The following is a 17,830-nucleotide window of genomic DNA, read 5'->3' as shown; positions in this document are numbered from 1 at the left end:
CTTGGTTTCCCAGTCATTGCTTACAAGGCATTTACCTTGATGCACAGTATGTTGCTGCAGTTGCCACTACCAGAGCTAGTCAAGAATTTGGAATAGGCATTTTACATCGCACGAGGGTAAGTAACTTTAGATAGGAGAACAGGCCTTCAGCAACATTAAACCATGAGCTATACACAGTTGTGTGGTTGTAATTCCACTTGTTCGTGAGTAAGAGAGCAGCTTGGATCACACATGACTCATCACCATCTCCAGTAGGATGTCAAGAAGCCCCGACGGACTGCAAGGGCCCGGGGCAGCGGAGGCCGACACAACAGCGGAGCCGGCGGCTGCATTCAGCCTGTGCGGTGTGGGTGGAGGGGTCTTTCTGTATCCTGAAATCATTAGTGGGTGTTATGCTGACTAGCAAGAAAATACCTCATAATATATACAGAACATTCATTTAACACCCTAAATATGAGGTGGATACCAGGGGTGGAAGTGATCAGGATTTTACTGCCAGAAACCCTGTGAAAACAATTATTTAGCAATTCAAGTGAGTTCGTGCCACTTTCTACTTAATGCTCGAGGGAACGCCAGAGCTGGCAGTCGGTAATTCTGCACAGAAACAGAGTTTGACACACACTTAGAATTTTTTAAGCGAGTTAAAAAGAAAATCTGATGGTTTCACGACAAAACTGCTTAAAGCAAGTACCTCCGAAAGAAGACAAACAGCATATTAAAAAACCTTTGAGTTCCTTATCAGTATTTGATGTGAGAAAGAGTGCAATTCCAAAAGCTCAAACGGAACAGACCTTACCTGTGCCAGATCCTGTAACTGGCAGCCTTTTACAATTTGACACTTGAAAACAGCGCACTGCGCTCCTGCTCACAGTCCAGGAGGTGAATGAATATAACCTTTGCCTCTTTCATCTCTTTTGCAAGCAGACTCAGACTTACACGAACATTTGTGTTAGCGTTAGGGAAAAGAGAATAAATCTGAAGTCCTGTGATAAATGTCTCTATGTTAAGATATTACAGAAAAATGGGATCTGACTGTCCTGCTACTCCCCTCTGTAGAATAGTTCCAGTACACAAAGAATAAAATTCTCGGTTCTGTACATGTTGAACACCTACACAAGCCTATTTTATAGAAATGTCTCATACAGAGAATACAGAGTTAAATAAAAAGCAACAGCAAAACAGACTGCTCATATGTATAACACAACAGATTTTCCCTCTGTTTTTAATGTCTGTATGGCTTATGTATCTTGAACAGATGTTGTGACCTTTTTTCTGCACTGCTGCTTTCTGTTATAACCAACTAGAAAGATTTAATATGACCACTGAATTTCCTGCTGCATATGACACAAGAACTATTTTTAATACTGCAAATCTTTTGCATGATTCATGCTAATAAAATTAATTATCATGTGTCATAGAGGGTTGTTGTTTTTTACCTGAAACTGTGTGATCCTTTGGGTCTCTCAGTAGTTTGAGCCTTGCATGAGGGAAAATGTACTGCAGGGGCTTCCCATTTATCTGAGGAACACAAATATGCATGTCATAAAAAGATAAACCAACATCAATTGTATCAATAATTTTAGACAGTTGAAACAAAAACAAGCAAAACATTATTTCATCCAGGGAAATATCACATCTAGAAAATTTCTCCCCCAAGTTTCAAGACATTTGTCAGATGGCAAAATCCTTCTGCAGGGGAATGAATATTTGCTTCCATAAAGCCAGAATCATTTCAAATATGGCTTTAGTTTTGATTTTTATTTCCTAATGACTAGAAAGTGGTCACTGTCTTCTGTAGCTTCTCTTAACATTAATCATTCATTTGTCCAAGCAATGTTCAAGAGAAGAATGAAATTAAATATAATTCCTGTAATTGTTACAAAATCCTGTTCATGCGACCTAAACAAGATAGTGGTTGAATATGTACACAGCCACGAGTTACTGCTTTAGTTTCAGCAAAACTACGTATTCCAATGTACCTCTTGTCATCAAATTTCAAAAGCCTTTTGAAAGACCCAAGCTAAAACTTTTAGGACTATATTTTATATGAAAATGTGCAACATTCACTTGGGCTGATACTGGAAAGTGTCAAAGCTGAAAGAAATCCATCTCTACAACATGCCCTGAGCGGCAGGTTTCCCGCTGGGATGGTCCCACCCGCTCCACGACGCGGGCACAGGAGGGGCCATGCAGCAGCCAGGGACGATCGCCGCGAGCCGGCACCAACACGCCTTTGCAGACAGGGCATGAGCTGCAACACTCGCACGCCTCACGGCTATCACACACCCTCTTTGCCTGCAGATTTGGTCTTTCGGAAGCAAAGCAGAATCCATCAGCTCTCGGCCTCTGCCGTGCTGGTGCCAAGCCTGAGCGCTGCACCCAGACCGAGAGGAGAGAGCGCGGCTGCCCGGGACTGCTCCAGGCTGCGTGTCAACGGGATGGGACCTGGGGGGCAGATTCAAGGAGCCAGTGGGACAATATTAATCAGCATGGGTGTGCAGCGGTCTATCAGCAGCCTGCTGCCAAGAGTTTATTACTATTATTTATATTTAAGTAGCAGTTAGAAGGATTAAGCTCCTCCTGCACTAAGCACTTGAAACCCAGCTTCTGCCCTGGAGAGTTTATGCTGTTAATGGACAGCACACACAAATGATGGGAGAGGAAACTGAGAAGTCAAGGGATTCGCTTAGCTCAATCCCACAGTGAGCAGAAGAGTTCATACATCTTTTGCTGTAATTCAGTTTCTTATCCAGTGGATGACGTTGCATCTAGAAGGCTGAAACCCTCCCATAACACACTGAGAGTAGTATTGACTCTAATTAATCTCAGACGAAAAGGAGATCATGGGTTTGGTAGTGGACAAATACTCCAAAACAAATCAGAACTTGAGATCTGGCAGACTTTAGGACTTGTCATGGAATTTTGCCAGGACATAGGGTCTGATACTGCCAGAAGTGGTTAAAGTGCCACACTTATAAATGGATAGGGACATTGCTGTGTTTTTAATGATATTATTGGAAATTCAGCAAGTGTAATTTAAGAGTAAAAATGATGTCTTTGCACATGTAGCTTACACAAAATTGTAAAAAATCTGAAAAAATGTATCTAATTTTATTTTTAATTAAATGAAAAAGAATACAAAATGATGCAATTCAAAAGAAGCAGTATGAACACATTTGAACATGTCCTTAGCTGAGATCCATTTTGGTGGGAGCAATTCAATTTAACTGAGGAACACTGCAGCTCATAAACTTCAATTCACATCTTCTCTTTCTTTAGCAAGATTTCTTTTTTGAATAAATAATAATACAAGAATATTCAACACCATATTGTACATGATTTGCTGACAAATATATCAGAAAATATAGACTGTCTCCTACTTTATTACTTCCTCACTACTTTCACTTCCAGAATTTTATGATAAATATAAATCTTGGTGATTCATATAGTTATGAATAAAAGCATTAAAGTTTATTAGCATTCAGGGTAGCATTTTATTTTTTATTGTTGGTGGGAATCAGTACTTAAATTGAACATGTCATTAGGCATTTACCTTCAGAACAGTATTAGTCTGAAAGTGGCAGAATAAATAGCAAAAAACAGAGGTATATTTGAAACCTTGTAGAACACAAAATATTTTGTGTTTCCAAGTGTTCATATCTAACTTTCACTAAAGGTGATTTCCCTTTACCTGAATATGTGGCGGGGCGTCCTTCTAACTGACCATTCCCCAGTCACCCCAGTGAAGATACATCGGGATCCCACTGACCTCACGGCAGTGTAAATCTGAGCTACGGAGCACAAGGGGCAGTTCCTCTGCTGCAAGGCTGCAGGAATGGAGGATGTGTAAGTCCCAAAGCCCAGATTTAGGTCACAGGGCAAGAGGTGACTTGATCCTGCTTATTTGCTACAAAACCCACAGATTCCTACCATCTGTCCTTGCCATGGAGATCCCTTCCTCATTCTGGGGAGCATTCAGTACACTGGAGTAATAATTCTTACAGTTCAGCACTGGCAATGCCATCCTTTTCTGGCCACAGACACGTTTTGACTCTCCAGTGTATCTTAGAATCATGGAATCACAGAATGGTTTGGGTTGGAAGGGACCTTAAAGCCCATCTAGTTCCAACCCCCTGCCATGGGCAGGGACACCCTCCACTAGACCAGGTTGCCCAAAGCCCCATCCAACCTGGCCTTGAACACTTCCAGGGATGGGGCATCCACAGCCTCTCTGGGCAACCTGTTCCAGTGCCTCAGCACCCTCACAGTCAAGAATTTTTTTCCTTATATCTAATCTAAATCTACCCTCTTTTTAGTGTAAAGCCATTCCCCCTTGTCCTATCACTCCATGCGCTTGTAAACAGTCCCTCTCCAGCTTTCGCGTAGGTCCCTCCTGTTGTGCTCTTTGAGCTGACATGGGACTCAGGTCACATTTTTCTGCACATTACTCAGTGGGCCCTTGGGAGTTGCATCCCAGTGAGTTAAATGAAAACTGGACTATAAAGCGTTTCCTCCAGGAATTTAAGCTCTGGTCACGTGTTTCATGTTATTAGTCAGCTCAAAGCCCCTCCAAAATAGAATGAATGGCAAATAAATGTACTGAGGTTTTCTAACACTGTTACAGAAAATCGGTTTAAATATACACTTTGTTTTCCCTTTGTTGTCTTTACATGTTTTGTCTGATAAAGAAACTCTATGGAAGCCTTATAGAAGGAAATTCTATAAGTTAATGAGGATAATTAAGAAGAATAAATTTCTTTAGTGCTATATTTAAATTTAAGAAATAAAATTCATCAAGTGTATTTTAGTATTCCAGGTAAAGTCCATAGCAACAGCTGTAACATATTAACTGGTCTTTGGATCTGGTCATCAAAGCCACAGTAATTTCTGGTGGTTTCCCTTGCACCAATGTCTTAGGCAGGGCCTGATGAGGTGAATCTCAGCAGCTACGCTGAGAAGGAAATGCAGTCTTCAAGGGAAATTTGCCCTGACTTAGGTATCCAGGAACAGGAGGGTGGATGCTGAAGGTGATGGGTTAGACAGTGTCTATCCTAATTTCTGAATATCACGGGTACGTGCATGAGTGCACAAGGCCTGTGAAAGCTGGCACCAAGATCTCCCACAGCTAAGGCAATCCTGCCCCTTTGAACCGCTACGTCTTCTCCGTGCAGAGCACAAAGGCCATGTTCTCTAGAAATCCTAAAGGTGGAAAGTTCTCTCTACTGATAGATCCCTGACAATGGAGACATTTTGCAAAAGAAATATTGAAGAAAAGCTTAACAAATGCAATGTTCCTGCTCATTAATAAATTGCAAAGTGAGTGGTCTTTGCTTCTGCAATTGGGTCAGTAGAGAACTCTTGATTTAGACTTTTGATTTAGAAGTCATTCTGACATGCAGAGAGAACAACATTTCTGAGTGACTAAAAATGAGAAACTACCCGCTAAATTCCATCTTGAATTACAGCGAGGGGGTGGCTAGCAATTCACTCATTAGATTAGATATTTGAACAATTACACTAAATTTGGAAATGTCCTATTTCTCGTTGTATTTCCAGAGACTCTGAATCACAAAATGTCTTGCTGGCCCAAACCTCCAACAGGAAAAGAAGTTTACTACGCATTAAAATGAAATCTCCTTGCTAGTTGGAAAATGATCAAAACTAAGCAGCATAGACTTAAAAAAAAGGTAGAACAAGAGTTTGCAGGTAGCCTTCTGGATCTCTGTCACAAACAATATTTTCTCATTTTAACCCCACTGTTCACCTTATCACCCATTTTTTTCATAATTTCTAAGTATTCAAGTTCCCCTAAAGAGTTGTGATTTAAATTTCAAGAGAATAGTACAGACTCATGAACCAAGAGAAGCATATGCTTTCTGAGGGCCTTTAGCAACAGGGGATTTACATTCAAAAGGTTGCATCTCTAGAGCCCTAGCCTTCTTTTTGTGATTAGAAAACCATTGCCAATGCGAACTGATGACAATACACTGGTATTATGACGAGTTTGCAATTTTATTATTCATTTAGGGCTTAAAAAGACTGTGATCACTGAAAGTTCTGTATTTAAAGCCCCTCACTGAGAAGCTACTTATCTCCTGTGAATATACTCTCACTATCCACCTCCTTGTCATGATCTCTTACTCCCCTGGCACCTCCTCCTACTGTTCCTTCCCAGCCTGTTTGAAATAGCCAGTTTAGTTCAGGATATACAAATAATATTTACAGAAAATAGTCACAAAAAGACCCTCAGTGTCTGGAGATTTAAAGAAGTTGCAGCTCAACTGGCAGTGACTAAGCAAACTGTTGAGGTCAGCGGGGATCAGTGAGAAATCTGCAATAGATTATGTATTATTTAGGTTTAAACCACGTTTACCCTCCTCAGGTAAGCAGTTCAGAATCACTATATTGGGAAACAGCTATTAAGATACTAAACTGCATTGCAATTTAATGTGATTTAAGAATACTATATAGCACCACAGAAGTTGCTATAGAAACAAATATATTTTAATATTAATAATATAGTACGTGAGCTTAATCCACTAGTCTATAAGAAATCCATGGAAACCTAGAAGTTCAGGGCTGTCATTCTGTTGTGTTCTTGCTTCAAAAGCACAGGGTTCTGCTTTATTTATTACCTTTAATTGTACAAGCTCTGCGGGACATAAGCAGTTCTGATTTCACCTAGTAAGGAAATTGATGTTTCACACATGTGAAACAAAATCTTCCGGAAGAAAAAAAAAAACGTTGTAGTAGCCAGTAAAATATTCACATTTTTTGCGAAGAAGAAAATACAAATGGAAAAATTACAGTGGATAAGTGTGTTTGGACACTTTGACTGATACATTACAAGCAGATTAGTGCTACTGAGGTAAATACTTCCTACTGCGGCTGGTTTGCGCTCACTACAGGATATTAGAGCTGCAATGGCTTAATTACTATGCTAGCTAGGAAACTGTCATCCTAACTGATTTCAGGAAAGCCTCTGTAACAAAGATCTGTGTGAAGGTGGAGCTGTTCCGATGGTCAGGATGAAGAATTATTTGCTGGTTTTGGCTCCAGAGTACATTGTGCCCGACACTACAGCGCTCTGTGCAGAACGGAGTGGTGGATACAGGAGACAGACGGTGTGGGACAATGAGTTCATAACTTTTTTGTTACAGAAGAGACAGAACTGAAAAAGCCTTTAGTGGCTGTTTAATTTGCCTCAGCACAGTCATCGGCCTGAAAATTGTTTATTTTTCTTGATAGATTTAAAATATAAAATGAATGCTAAAAGAGATGTTAATAATGATTTATTTGCTTCTATTGGTAAGTGTTTTATTTCAGAATTCAATGTGGAGCTAATGAAACTTTTTAAAATGGCTCTGACCCTTTTATATCTTGTCTTAAAGTAATTTAATTTCTGGATGTGTCTGAAAATATTTTTTTAAAGTTCTCTCAAACAAATGTTCACAGAAGATATTTAACATACATGAGCTCTGCGCAACATTTGAAAGGTAGATGATGCAGAGCTGGTGAGAACTCTTTTGCAGACACATTGATACCATTTTGTACCAGTGTGTGACTGACAGTAGCTAACCTGGATGGAAAGAGATGAAGAGGGAACTGTTGAAAAGCTTCTCCTTCTACATCGCTTTGCCTCTGCAGAGGCTTTACACGGCATCACACAGAATTATTTAGGACATGGTCACTGTCCAATTTCCATCCCAGATTTTACAAAACATTAAAAAATGCCTTTGGCAAGATTTTTAATGCAGTATCTCTATTTCCATATAAACGTGGATATTGCAACAGCTCCAGAGAGAAAAAATTAAATATTTTCCTTCTGGAAAGAAAACGAGAACTCTCAGGCCCCTTAGCACTTCTCCTGAAAAATTTTGATCAAAGTCTTTCAACCAGTGTAGTGCTATTTATATGACAGAAAATACAAAGATTGGACCTTTGTGACTAGTAGTTTGCCCTGCAACTGTTTCCCAGGGCCAAAGCCCTGGAGTGCTACAAGTTAAATACATCTTACTGACCACCTCCATACCGCAGAGCTCAGGATAACAGTAACCCTCTTCTTGGACAAACCTGATTTTCAAAGCAATTTTTTCATTTTACATCATGATGCTGTAGTGGTCAAATACAATTATGTATGGTCAGAATAATGCATGTTTCTCATGGGGATTATAGTGCTCAGATAGGCAGTATTTTATCTACTGCCAGTGATATTAAGAGTTGCAAAGACTCCAAAACATCCTTTATCCTGCAATAAAATTGGTTCATAGTGTCAGTTATTTGAATAGATTCCTCTAAGACTTGTATCTTGTAAAACCATCTTTCTAAACAAGAAATGGGTAGGCTCAGTACAACCTAGGCTGTGTGAATCTCAATATATGCTAAACTAGAGATAGGAAAAGAGGGAAAAATAAAAATAAATTACAGCCTGTATTGTAAGATATTTGAATGCTTACTTTATAAAATCTATGTCGTTACTTCATAAAATCTACATTCTACTGTCAAATGTCAGTGAAAATGCTCTCCAGCAAAAAGTTTTGAAGGCTTCATGAAGGCTTGTATATTATCCGGGGAATTAACATGAGCAATAAAAGCTATTAAGTAATTAAGTACCACAAAAGCACCATGCAATACCTTCTCTTGCATCCATTGCATCTCATGGAAAACAGAGCATAATATCAATAAATCAGTAAAAATGATAACTGAAACAATCAAGTGAAGACCTTAAAGATTTGAAATGCAGAAACTTCATTAATACAGAGGAGATGTGATGGTATACTAAGGTGAACTAGATTTCACGGTCAGCAGGCTTGAAAACCAGAATATGGTATTTTTCTTTCTCGCTATAATAAATGAAATACTCTAATTATTAGATTGATAAAGTCTTTCTGATTTATTCAGTAATTGATCACGGACTGTTGGGATTATACTGATCAACTAAAACTGGGAACAAGCGTCAACAGGATAAAGCAACTCTTTTCCTTAAACTACTGAAAGAGGGGGCTTGAACTTGGATGGGATAAAGCTGATAAGGTAAAATGGGACTAACTGTTTTGTTTTTTTTTTTTTTTAATTTTTAATAGGAATTCTTAATAGTTCTGGATAGCAGATTAGCTCCTTTGAGATATGTTTCAAAAATCAAAAGACAACCTGCAAAATTAATATGGAATTGCAGACAAACGTTACTCTAATTTCATCATCAAGTACTGATGACAAATACAGGGTGAACAGCACTTCAGCTGAATGTAGCTCGAATTCGACTAATCTTGTAGTCCCTAAACTATTGGACAGTATGATTAAATTGTCAAACATTTATAAAACTAAAGGCATAGCTTACTTGGCAGCTTACTTGATCTTGGTGTTGACTTGGTGGTCGAGAGTGGGACAACTTCTCTGGCAGCCTTCTGTCGAGACCATGTCCATTCTCCAAACGAGATTCCCTGGGCTTGTCAAACCAATCTGTTTCTTCCCGCCGGAGATGATAGGCTTTGAAAACCAAGGACAGGTCAAATGTTCTGATCCAGTGCTGGGCAAAGGGCAATAATGTGGACTGTGCATAGCAAACATGCATAGTGATTACTAATTGGCCATGCAGCTAAAGCAAAGTTACAGGCGAGACTTGCGACATTGAACTCAGGCACAATTTAGCTGTGATATAGCAAGGTGAGAAAACTCGGTTTATGTCAGAACTATGGATATTAAATCCCAGAAGAAACCCACTTCCCAGTGCTATAGGCTCTTCCTTCCTTCTGGCAGTTCAGAAATACACTGCAGATTCCACACATATCTAAAATGTTTGATGAAAAAAATTAGTCAAATTAGTTATCTTGCAGTAGGCTAAGAGAAAAAAAAAAGCAAAACCTAACCCAAAAACCTAACCCAGAAACCACAACATCCACTAATTCCCAAATTTCTGAACTGAGTATTGTTCAAAATATTTTTTAAATAATCTAGAACTATTTATAAAGAAAATTGAGACTCCTTTATGAAATCAGTATCATCCCAAATCAAAGAAGATATGAAGCAATCTATACTCTTTGTAATTCTAAGCAGAAATATTGCAAGTGTTCTGATTTTGAATTCCATCCCCAGATTTTGCAGTATGAACCTTCTTTGTGTGTGCAAAGTTAGCCAGAATGTTCTTTCTGCAATAATTCTATAAGACTAATGTTCTTATATTTGCAACGATTTTAAACCTGTATAACATCTATTGTGTTAGATACCCTTAGGGATCAAATAACACCGTTTCATTGAAATCAGTTTTGCAAATACACATATTTATGCCTACTGACTATTGGGTCAACTGACATAGGTTTCACTCCATTGGGATCCGAATCAGCTCCTATGTGTTTAATAATATTGCCACTATACAACATACAGATTTTCAGTTATATTATTTCAGTTTTTTTGCCCATCAGTGTAAACCAAAACAATGTGCAGCTAATTAGAATGTAATGAAAGTTTGACTTTTATGCTTTAATAAATGAGATCAATTTGGAATTCAAAGAAAGACAGTATTTGTTTCAGCAAAACCACCAGAACTTGCAAACCTTAAATAAGGTCAGTTGTTGCTATAGTAACAAGAGTGAATGCAATTGTTCCATGACATAGAAGAGAATTTAAAATTAAAAATGGTAGTAGTGTGCATAATTTTCTCTATGTAGTTGTTAAAGTAAACATAATCTAGTTCATTCAACAAATAATTGGAAAAAATGTTAATGGGAGAAAAAAAAAAGTTTTGGTTTTTTCATTACTATTTTATTAAATTTCTCCAAAAAGAGGAATATTATATATGTGTGGTTTTGGAAAAATAATATTTTGTATATGGTAAAACCAACATCCTATATTATATTAGGCCTTTGGACAATTCTTAATCTTGGTTCAGATATGCAGTCCCTTCCTAACTGTGCACAAATTTGATCTAATACAAAATGGTCTGAAAAAATTATTTAGATTGGTATATATGAATTAAATAGAATCATTATTAAAGGCTGATGCTTATCTGCCTAGTGCCTGCCCGTAACAGGCTGGTTCATAACTCGTCTTGACAGAAATTCTTACTGAAGCTTACGTGAAGACCCTAATGCATGTTTCTGATCCCAGATACTAATGCTGACTATCACAATCTGTGTCATTAGCTGAGCAGAAGAAAGAATGATAATTTTTTTCTCCTCCTATCTCAGCTAAAAGAACATTTGCTGGATTTCTTGCTTAGAAAAGCTAGCACATATGTAGAATCCCATACTGCAGTTCAGACCAGACTACTTTTTTTATCAGACAGTGATGAAGTAGTGTATTTTATATGAAATTTAAAAAGGTATGTATGTATGTGTATATAGACACACACACGCCGCACTCATATGTACATACGCACACAACTGGTTTGGGCATGATTAACTGGGATTTGTCTCAGCTGGAAACCTGAGAACAGACAAGATGAATCACTGGCAGTCTTAGAGGATACATCCTTTTTTCTGAGACTAACATTATGCAGCCAGATAGTTCGACCTGTAAAAAACTCCTGCTGGAGTCAATAAGGTCCCATGCTGTTAATAGCACACAGTTTAACAAGGTGAGATTGAACTCCAGGCTGTGGAGTTCCAGAAGCTTGATGAGAGAACTAATAGTGATCACTCTAAATCCCACAGATGAAAAATTATAAGCGGTCACCTTTGTTGATGTCTTGATGTCTTAATACCTCGATCTTAAACTTCTAAACTCTATGGTAGAATCAACAAATTAGCATATAAAAGAAAAAAAAAAAAACCCACCACAAACACCCTCAGGTACATTTTGTATCTTCTCAGCTGGCCAGCAGGGACTATTGACATTCATAAAATTGAGCACTAGCTTCAGCATCCTCAAAAATTAGTATCTTCAACATACTGAAAAGTTTGTGGACACTGTGGCAGCTATGGAGTTAATCAAGAGCTATTTGCTGGATCAGAGCTTTCATGGTACTGGGAACTCTGAGAAAATATCAGGTGTTTCAAAATGCAGAACGCTATTTATTTTCAGTGGGAACCTCTGGATGTTACGGTCTTTTGACACTAAAGACATTTTCTTAACCTGTTTGATGTTTGATCCTAGTGTAGGTACTACTATGTGCTGAAGTATGGCTGTAAGATTTGTTATAGTATGTAGGTGTACAGAGTGAAAAACAGAAGGTTTGGCCTCAAAGTTCTATTTGTATTCTCTTCTAGTATTTGTTATGGAATGTGACTTATAAAAAATGAATAGAGAGTCAAGCACATCTCTCAATTTGAACTGAAGAAAAATAATTTCAGTTTAATACCTTGACTTACATTCATTTTTAAAAGTCTCCAAAGATGAAAATTCAAGCTTTAGCAGAAGTTTTCCTAAGGTAGTGCTTAAGACTGAGTTGTTTTAATGCAATCTCATCAACACCATGCAGCAGTTGTTTAAGAAAAAAAGAAAAAGCAAAGCAAACTGCATTAAAAGGCTGGATGCAACATGCCAGAATAGCTGTCCACTGTCACAGTAATACAGAGGAAAGTGCAGTCCAGAGAAAAGAAGGCCATAATGTTCTGAAGAACTGTAATTGCTTCTTTGGAACATTTGTTATCTTACATCCAAATCATTATTATTTTAAATTCAAGTTGCTTGCTATTAGACAGCATATTTGAAAATAATGTCATAAAGCATTTTGCTTTTCCAAGACTTTACATAAAATGGTGCAAAAAGAAGCTATTCGTGAAGAAACAAAAGCTTCACAGAAATTAGAAAAACACTGCTGAAAGGGGAAGCCCTCATATTCAGGGACATGTCTTATCTAATAAGGAACATCTGAATTGAATTAGAATACCTCTGAAAGAGTGTAACTAACCAGAGACTAATTTAAAACCCAAACATGTTCAACCTAAAATGCAACATGTATGCCCTGTACAAATATATAACAGAAACATAATGCACTGTAGTGCAGAAATATAATTCCCTATGACCTGTTTATATGAGGTAGAATAGCACCAAATAGGCTTTTTTCGGTCCAGTTTGGTTCTCAGTTTTCGGGAGGAAAGTCCTGTGTCTTTCACAATGCGGCCCTAGAATGACCCTTAAAAGTCACAGCTCAAATTGAGACGAGATAGCATCTATTTAAGAAGCAAGATATGAGTTGCAATTTGGGGAGTTCCTCTCAACTGCCTTCAGATTTAATTATAGGACTCTGTGTGCTAAGAATTTAAGAACAGTGAAAACACTTAAACTTCTGATAAAAATCAAAAAAGCTGACGATTCTGAACATCCCCTGAAACACAGACTACATGAGGGAGTTGTAAATATCTAAGAAATATGAAAAGAAACTTACAGAACAAAACCCTTCAATATATTGTAGGATCGGGAAAGCAAACAGATTAAATTTTCTAATGCTTATGAAAGATTTAGCTTATATAAAAAGCAATAATGCAATAATGAACATTGAGGTTAATATAAACCTGAAAAATAAACCATACTACTTCATAATCATGCAAATGTGATTTGAGACAATCATCGCCATTTACAGACAATATAGCGCATGCAAAGTCTCTTTTATTGTGCAGTAAATACACATAAGAAAAAGTTAAGGGAGTGCATACATTTCCAAACATTAATTTCATTTTCTTTCAAGCTGTCTTTATGATTTTTAAACAATTTAAAATATATTGTCTGAACTGACTCAAACAAAACTGGTACATAATTTGCAATTATTTAGTATTTAACATCAGCTTTAACATTCTGCTGCACTTATTCAGAAGAAACATTTTTAATTGCACCATTTATAATACACCAGAAAGGTTTCTTTCATGAACCTAAGTGAGACAAACTCTTGTGCTTATTTGGCAGACGTATTGTATGGGGTGCATATAAGACCAGCTATGCTGCATAATCCATCAATAGAAATAAAATACTTTATGGAAGTTTATTAAAGGATGAGATTGTCTTGCACCATCCAAATGACAAATTATCTTACATCATCACAATTCTGAATGCACAGAAGTCCACATGACAGGATGTTTTCAACAGACCATGTGTAGAATGTTATGTTGCTATCACATTAAGCTCTATATGGTTCTGGCATACAGTATGTACTTAATGAACATACTATTTCTATATAAATGCAGATCTAAAAGATTGGGAGATGGAATTATCAGTTCTTAAATTCTATCATGGAATTTCATGCAAATAAAATTACTAGAGTTTTTTAGAGGATTTGGGAGATTATTTCCAAATCCCAACAAAAACTATTTCAAATAAGTTCAATGATTCACAGTCACTGGAGAAGGCTCCACATAAAGACTGATGGTACGGTATGTACTGTACATGGAATATTCTACACAGTATCATTAGAAAAGTAGACATCAACGAGTGAAAAGGAAAATGCAGAAGCAAACAAAAAGGAAAGTAAATCAACAACACAGTGAGCATGCTAGAGTAGCTTAACACCATCCAGAAACTGCTGTTAGGATAAAATAAAAAATATCAAATAAACCACAACAAATCAAACCCCGAAAATGTAGATACACAAAAGATGCACCAAGGAACAGAAAAAAGAACAAGTCTTTGCAGTGTAACAAAAATTAGACACATGCATAGAAATGAGGATTTGCGTTGTGATAGTAAGATATCAGTCTGAGGCCTAATTTACCTTCACTGTCTGACATGGCATGCTGGAAGTCATCCATGATGAAGGCTATATCTCGATCATAGCCTCGAGTCCGTGACTCCTCCCTCATATGTTGCTGGACCTCAGGTAATGAATGGCTTGATCCAAACTGGTCCCTGGTGTCTGCAGATATTGGTGGCAAGGGTCCAGCTGCCGCTCTTGCCATTCCCATTGGCTGGCCAACGGGACTCAGTGGGCTCTCTTCCTCTGAGTTCTGGGCTACTATTGGGATCCTTCCCCTGCTTTGGCTAATAGGTAGACTGGTGGGTTTAGTTCTTCCAGAAGGTGTTGCATGGCTAAAGGAAACATCTAGGGGTTCAGCTTCTTGGGCTTTCAGTCTTAAAGAAGAACTGGAAGAATCCCTTTTCAATGACAAATCAAGCCCATAAACTGAGGAGGGTCTAGATGAGGGCCTAGATCTACTACCACTGCTATAAGACTTGTCTGCTTCATCTTGCAATGTGGATCTCATTGTTGGACCTAGTGCAGTTCCAAGACCCGCTCCAATGGATGAAGTCAGTGGTGGCCCCATGTATTTCTGTTGGTCAGTGATGTTTTTTCTAAGGCCAAAAGTGATATCATCCTGAAGAAGCCTTGCCCTAGTAGTAATTCCCCCAAGTGTTGAAGTGCTAGAAGTCATATAACTTGAATAGTCAGGCTCAAGGTCTCTGCTTTCTTGGATAGGTGAAAACTTTGTTAGTTTGGGGTCTATCAAAGCTTTCTTGTGTTTTGACTGCTTTTGGTAAAGGAGGGCTGCGGGGAGCTGCTTAGCAGCCTGTTTCTCAAGAGTAAGCCTACCTATGCTATATTTCTCAGATTTTGGAAAATGCCTGTAGCTGCCCTCCGCGTGGTAATACTGTGACAGGCCAGCCAGATGATCAAGACTTTCTGCACCTCTACGGAACTCTTGTTTTATCTGGTGTTTCAGAAGTTTGAGCTCATAAGGGTCCTCCATTGGGTCTTCATCAGCTTTAACATAGGAATGCAACCTAGAAGAAGTCTGCAGTGGTGCTAGGAAGTCTGACACTTCCTGTGCTCTCCTGGCCTCAGTTGTGCGAAGCAGTCGATCTGTTTTGGTCAGATCTTTCTCATGGAGACTAAAACTGGAACCGAGTGCTCCTGTTCCTTTAGTGAGTTCTCCTATATCATCAATCAGCACATAATTTCGGGGTGTATGGTGGTGGTCTATATCTGCATAGAATGAATCAGCAGATATACTTGATATAGGGCTGCTTGCTATGCTGTTTCTCTCATCTAGTCCTATCCTTAAGTCCAAGGTAGAGTATTTACTGCCCAGCTGGGAAACTGCATAATTATTGTCAGTTGAAACTGGTGCTATCATGAGAGGCTGATTGCGAATTACATCATAGTTTGTTGTTATCTTAGGCTCCAAATATAATGTAGTTTGTCTTGGCTTTGGCTGTATCACCATCATCTGTGATGGGAGTTGATATGATGGCTGTTGAGATGGTGGAGGTTGAGCCTGTGGAGTAAAGGACATAGTAGCTCCCGTTTGGAAAGCTGTCTGGGTCTGATAGGGTGAAACCTGCTGGTGATACAAAGGCTGCTGTTGTTGGTAATGTGATTGCTGTGTGAACTGAGTTGGTGCTTGAGTTGGCAGGGCAGGAGATGAATACTGATATTGAGCATATGGGCTTGTAGCAGGGGCAAACTGTGTTTCTGGCTGGGTTTGTGGTGGCATAAACTGGTTAAATTCTGTCTGTGGTGCAGTACGTGGTCTTTCCAAGCCGTGCTGAGTTTCTATTCTGGTTGACCTGGTATTATTAACTTCACTGTCTGACATATAATCCCGTTCTTCTGCTACTCCTTGGAGATAGGCACGCTCTCTCTTTTCTCTTTCTTTTAGTAAGGCTTCTTTCCTCCTATTAATGCCCATTTCCAAGTATCTAAGCTTGGCATCTATTTCTTTTTCCTCCTCATCTAGCTCTGCTTGCTTCTTCCTAAGTTTGGCTGATTCACGTTCAACCAGATCCAATTCCCTGTCTATATCCTGAAGAATTTTGGCTCTGGCCATAGTGTTGGTCCTACAAATCCTTCTGCGTGAAACTGATCCTACAGAAGTATATGGCGACTGAGTTCCTGCTGTTGCTTCCTCTGGAGGCGGGTTGGGCAGAGTCCTCTTCACCTTCTTTTGAGTGCCTGATGGAGTTATGCTTGAAGAACCTTTTGTCTGCAATAGAAGAAACAAGACTGAATCACTATTCTGGAGGCTTTATTGCAAATTAATCACAAAATATTTAAATTTTTTTCATGGTATGGCTTTATATCTTAACCACATACTTTCTCTGATGGAGAGTAAGCTTGTGGTATCTGTGAATAAGCAGCAGAAAACGGCATGAAAAAATGTCATCAGTCTGCTAAAGGTCAGGAAGATAAGCAATCTAATACAAAATAAGGGTGACGCTCACTAGGGCTTTATCGTAAATTTGAAAAATCTACTTTATATTCTTGAAATTGAACTGAATGTAATTTAAAAGTGTGGTTTTTTTTTTTAATCTCCGTATGCTTATACATAAACATATACAGTCCGTGTGTGTATGGGAAGCAAATATATATAGGCATACACACCTTCCTTTTATATAACATTTAATAGAAAAAATATAAGTATAAATGTACATGTATACATTTTCATATATAAATATATGTATAATTTGTACAATCAAATAGAAGTCTCTGAGCCAGACACTGAGCGCATACTGAGCAGCTATAACTTGTACTAAAATCCAGACACCAAAGCAGGTCTTTCTGGTGCCAACACACCTGGTACAATGGGTAGTTCTTAGTCCACCTTGTCATTTTTGCCTCACCTCTGCTGCTACATATATATTTTCAGGGAAGATTCTTGTGCTTTACAAAAGAGGTGTGAACTTTCTTCAGTTCATTGAAGATTTTCTTAAGTGAAATATGTTCCAGTTCCAAAGCTACAGTTTAAAACTTCGAAAAAGTTAAGCAGTATAAAAATATAGGAATCTACTTCAGTACAGATGTCGAAACTTCTCCACAGTTAATGGTGGAAGAGTGATTCATCCTGATCTAGAAGTATCTACCTACCAAATGATGAGTCAGTTTTTGGAGGTGCCTATCTCTCTTCATCAACTAGGAAAGTAGGCAATGCAACTGGTTAGATGCAATCTAAATTGCACCCTAAAT

At 38.3% G+C, this 17,830-nt stretch overlaps 1 protein-coding gene across 9 annotated transcripts in view; it reads right to left on the bottom strand.

Annotated features, from left to right (window-relative positions):
- PCLO (piccolo presynaptic cytomatrix protein) overlaps nt 1–17,830 on the bottom strand; it is a 382,165-nt gene that overhangs the window by 142,077 nt on the left and 222,258 nt on the right. For 8 of the 9 annotated variants that reach the window (XM_054844924.1, XM_054844942.1, XM_054844959.1 and 5 more), the window contains 3 exons: nt 14,642–16,850; nt 9,338–9,486; nt 1,437–1,518 (listed from right to left, as the gene is read on the bottom strand). In XM_054844924.1, coding sequence (XP_054700899.1) covers nt 1,437–1,518; nt 9,338–9,486; nt 14,642–16,850 — 2,440 coding nt within the window. The remainder of the gene's footprint in view (nt 1–1,436; nt 1,519–9,337; nt 9,487–14,641; nt 16,851–17,830) is intronic. The other variant, XM_054844950.1, reaches the window with a different exon arrangement.

The sequence above is a fragment of the Grus americana genome, chromosome 1 (genome assembly GCF_028858705.1).
Source record: "Grus americana isolate bGruAme1 chromosome 1, bGruAme1.mat, whole genome shotgun sequence".
NCBI classification, from domain to species: domain Eukaryota; kingdom Metazoa; phylum Chordata; class Aves; order Gruiformes; family Gruidae; genus Grus; species Grus americana.
The sequence above is the reverse complement of the archived record's forward strand: the minus strand, read 5'-3'. Positions and strand labels throughout refer to the sequence as shown.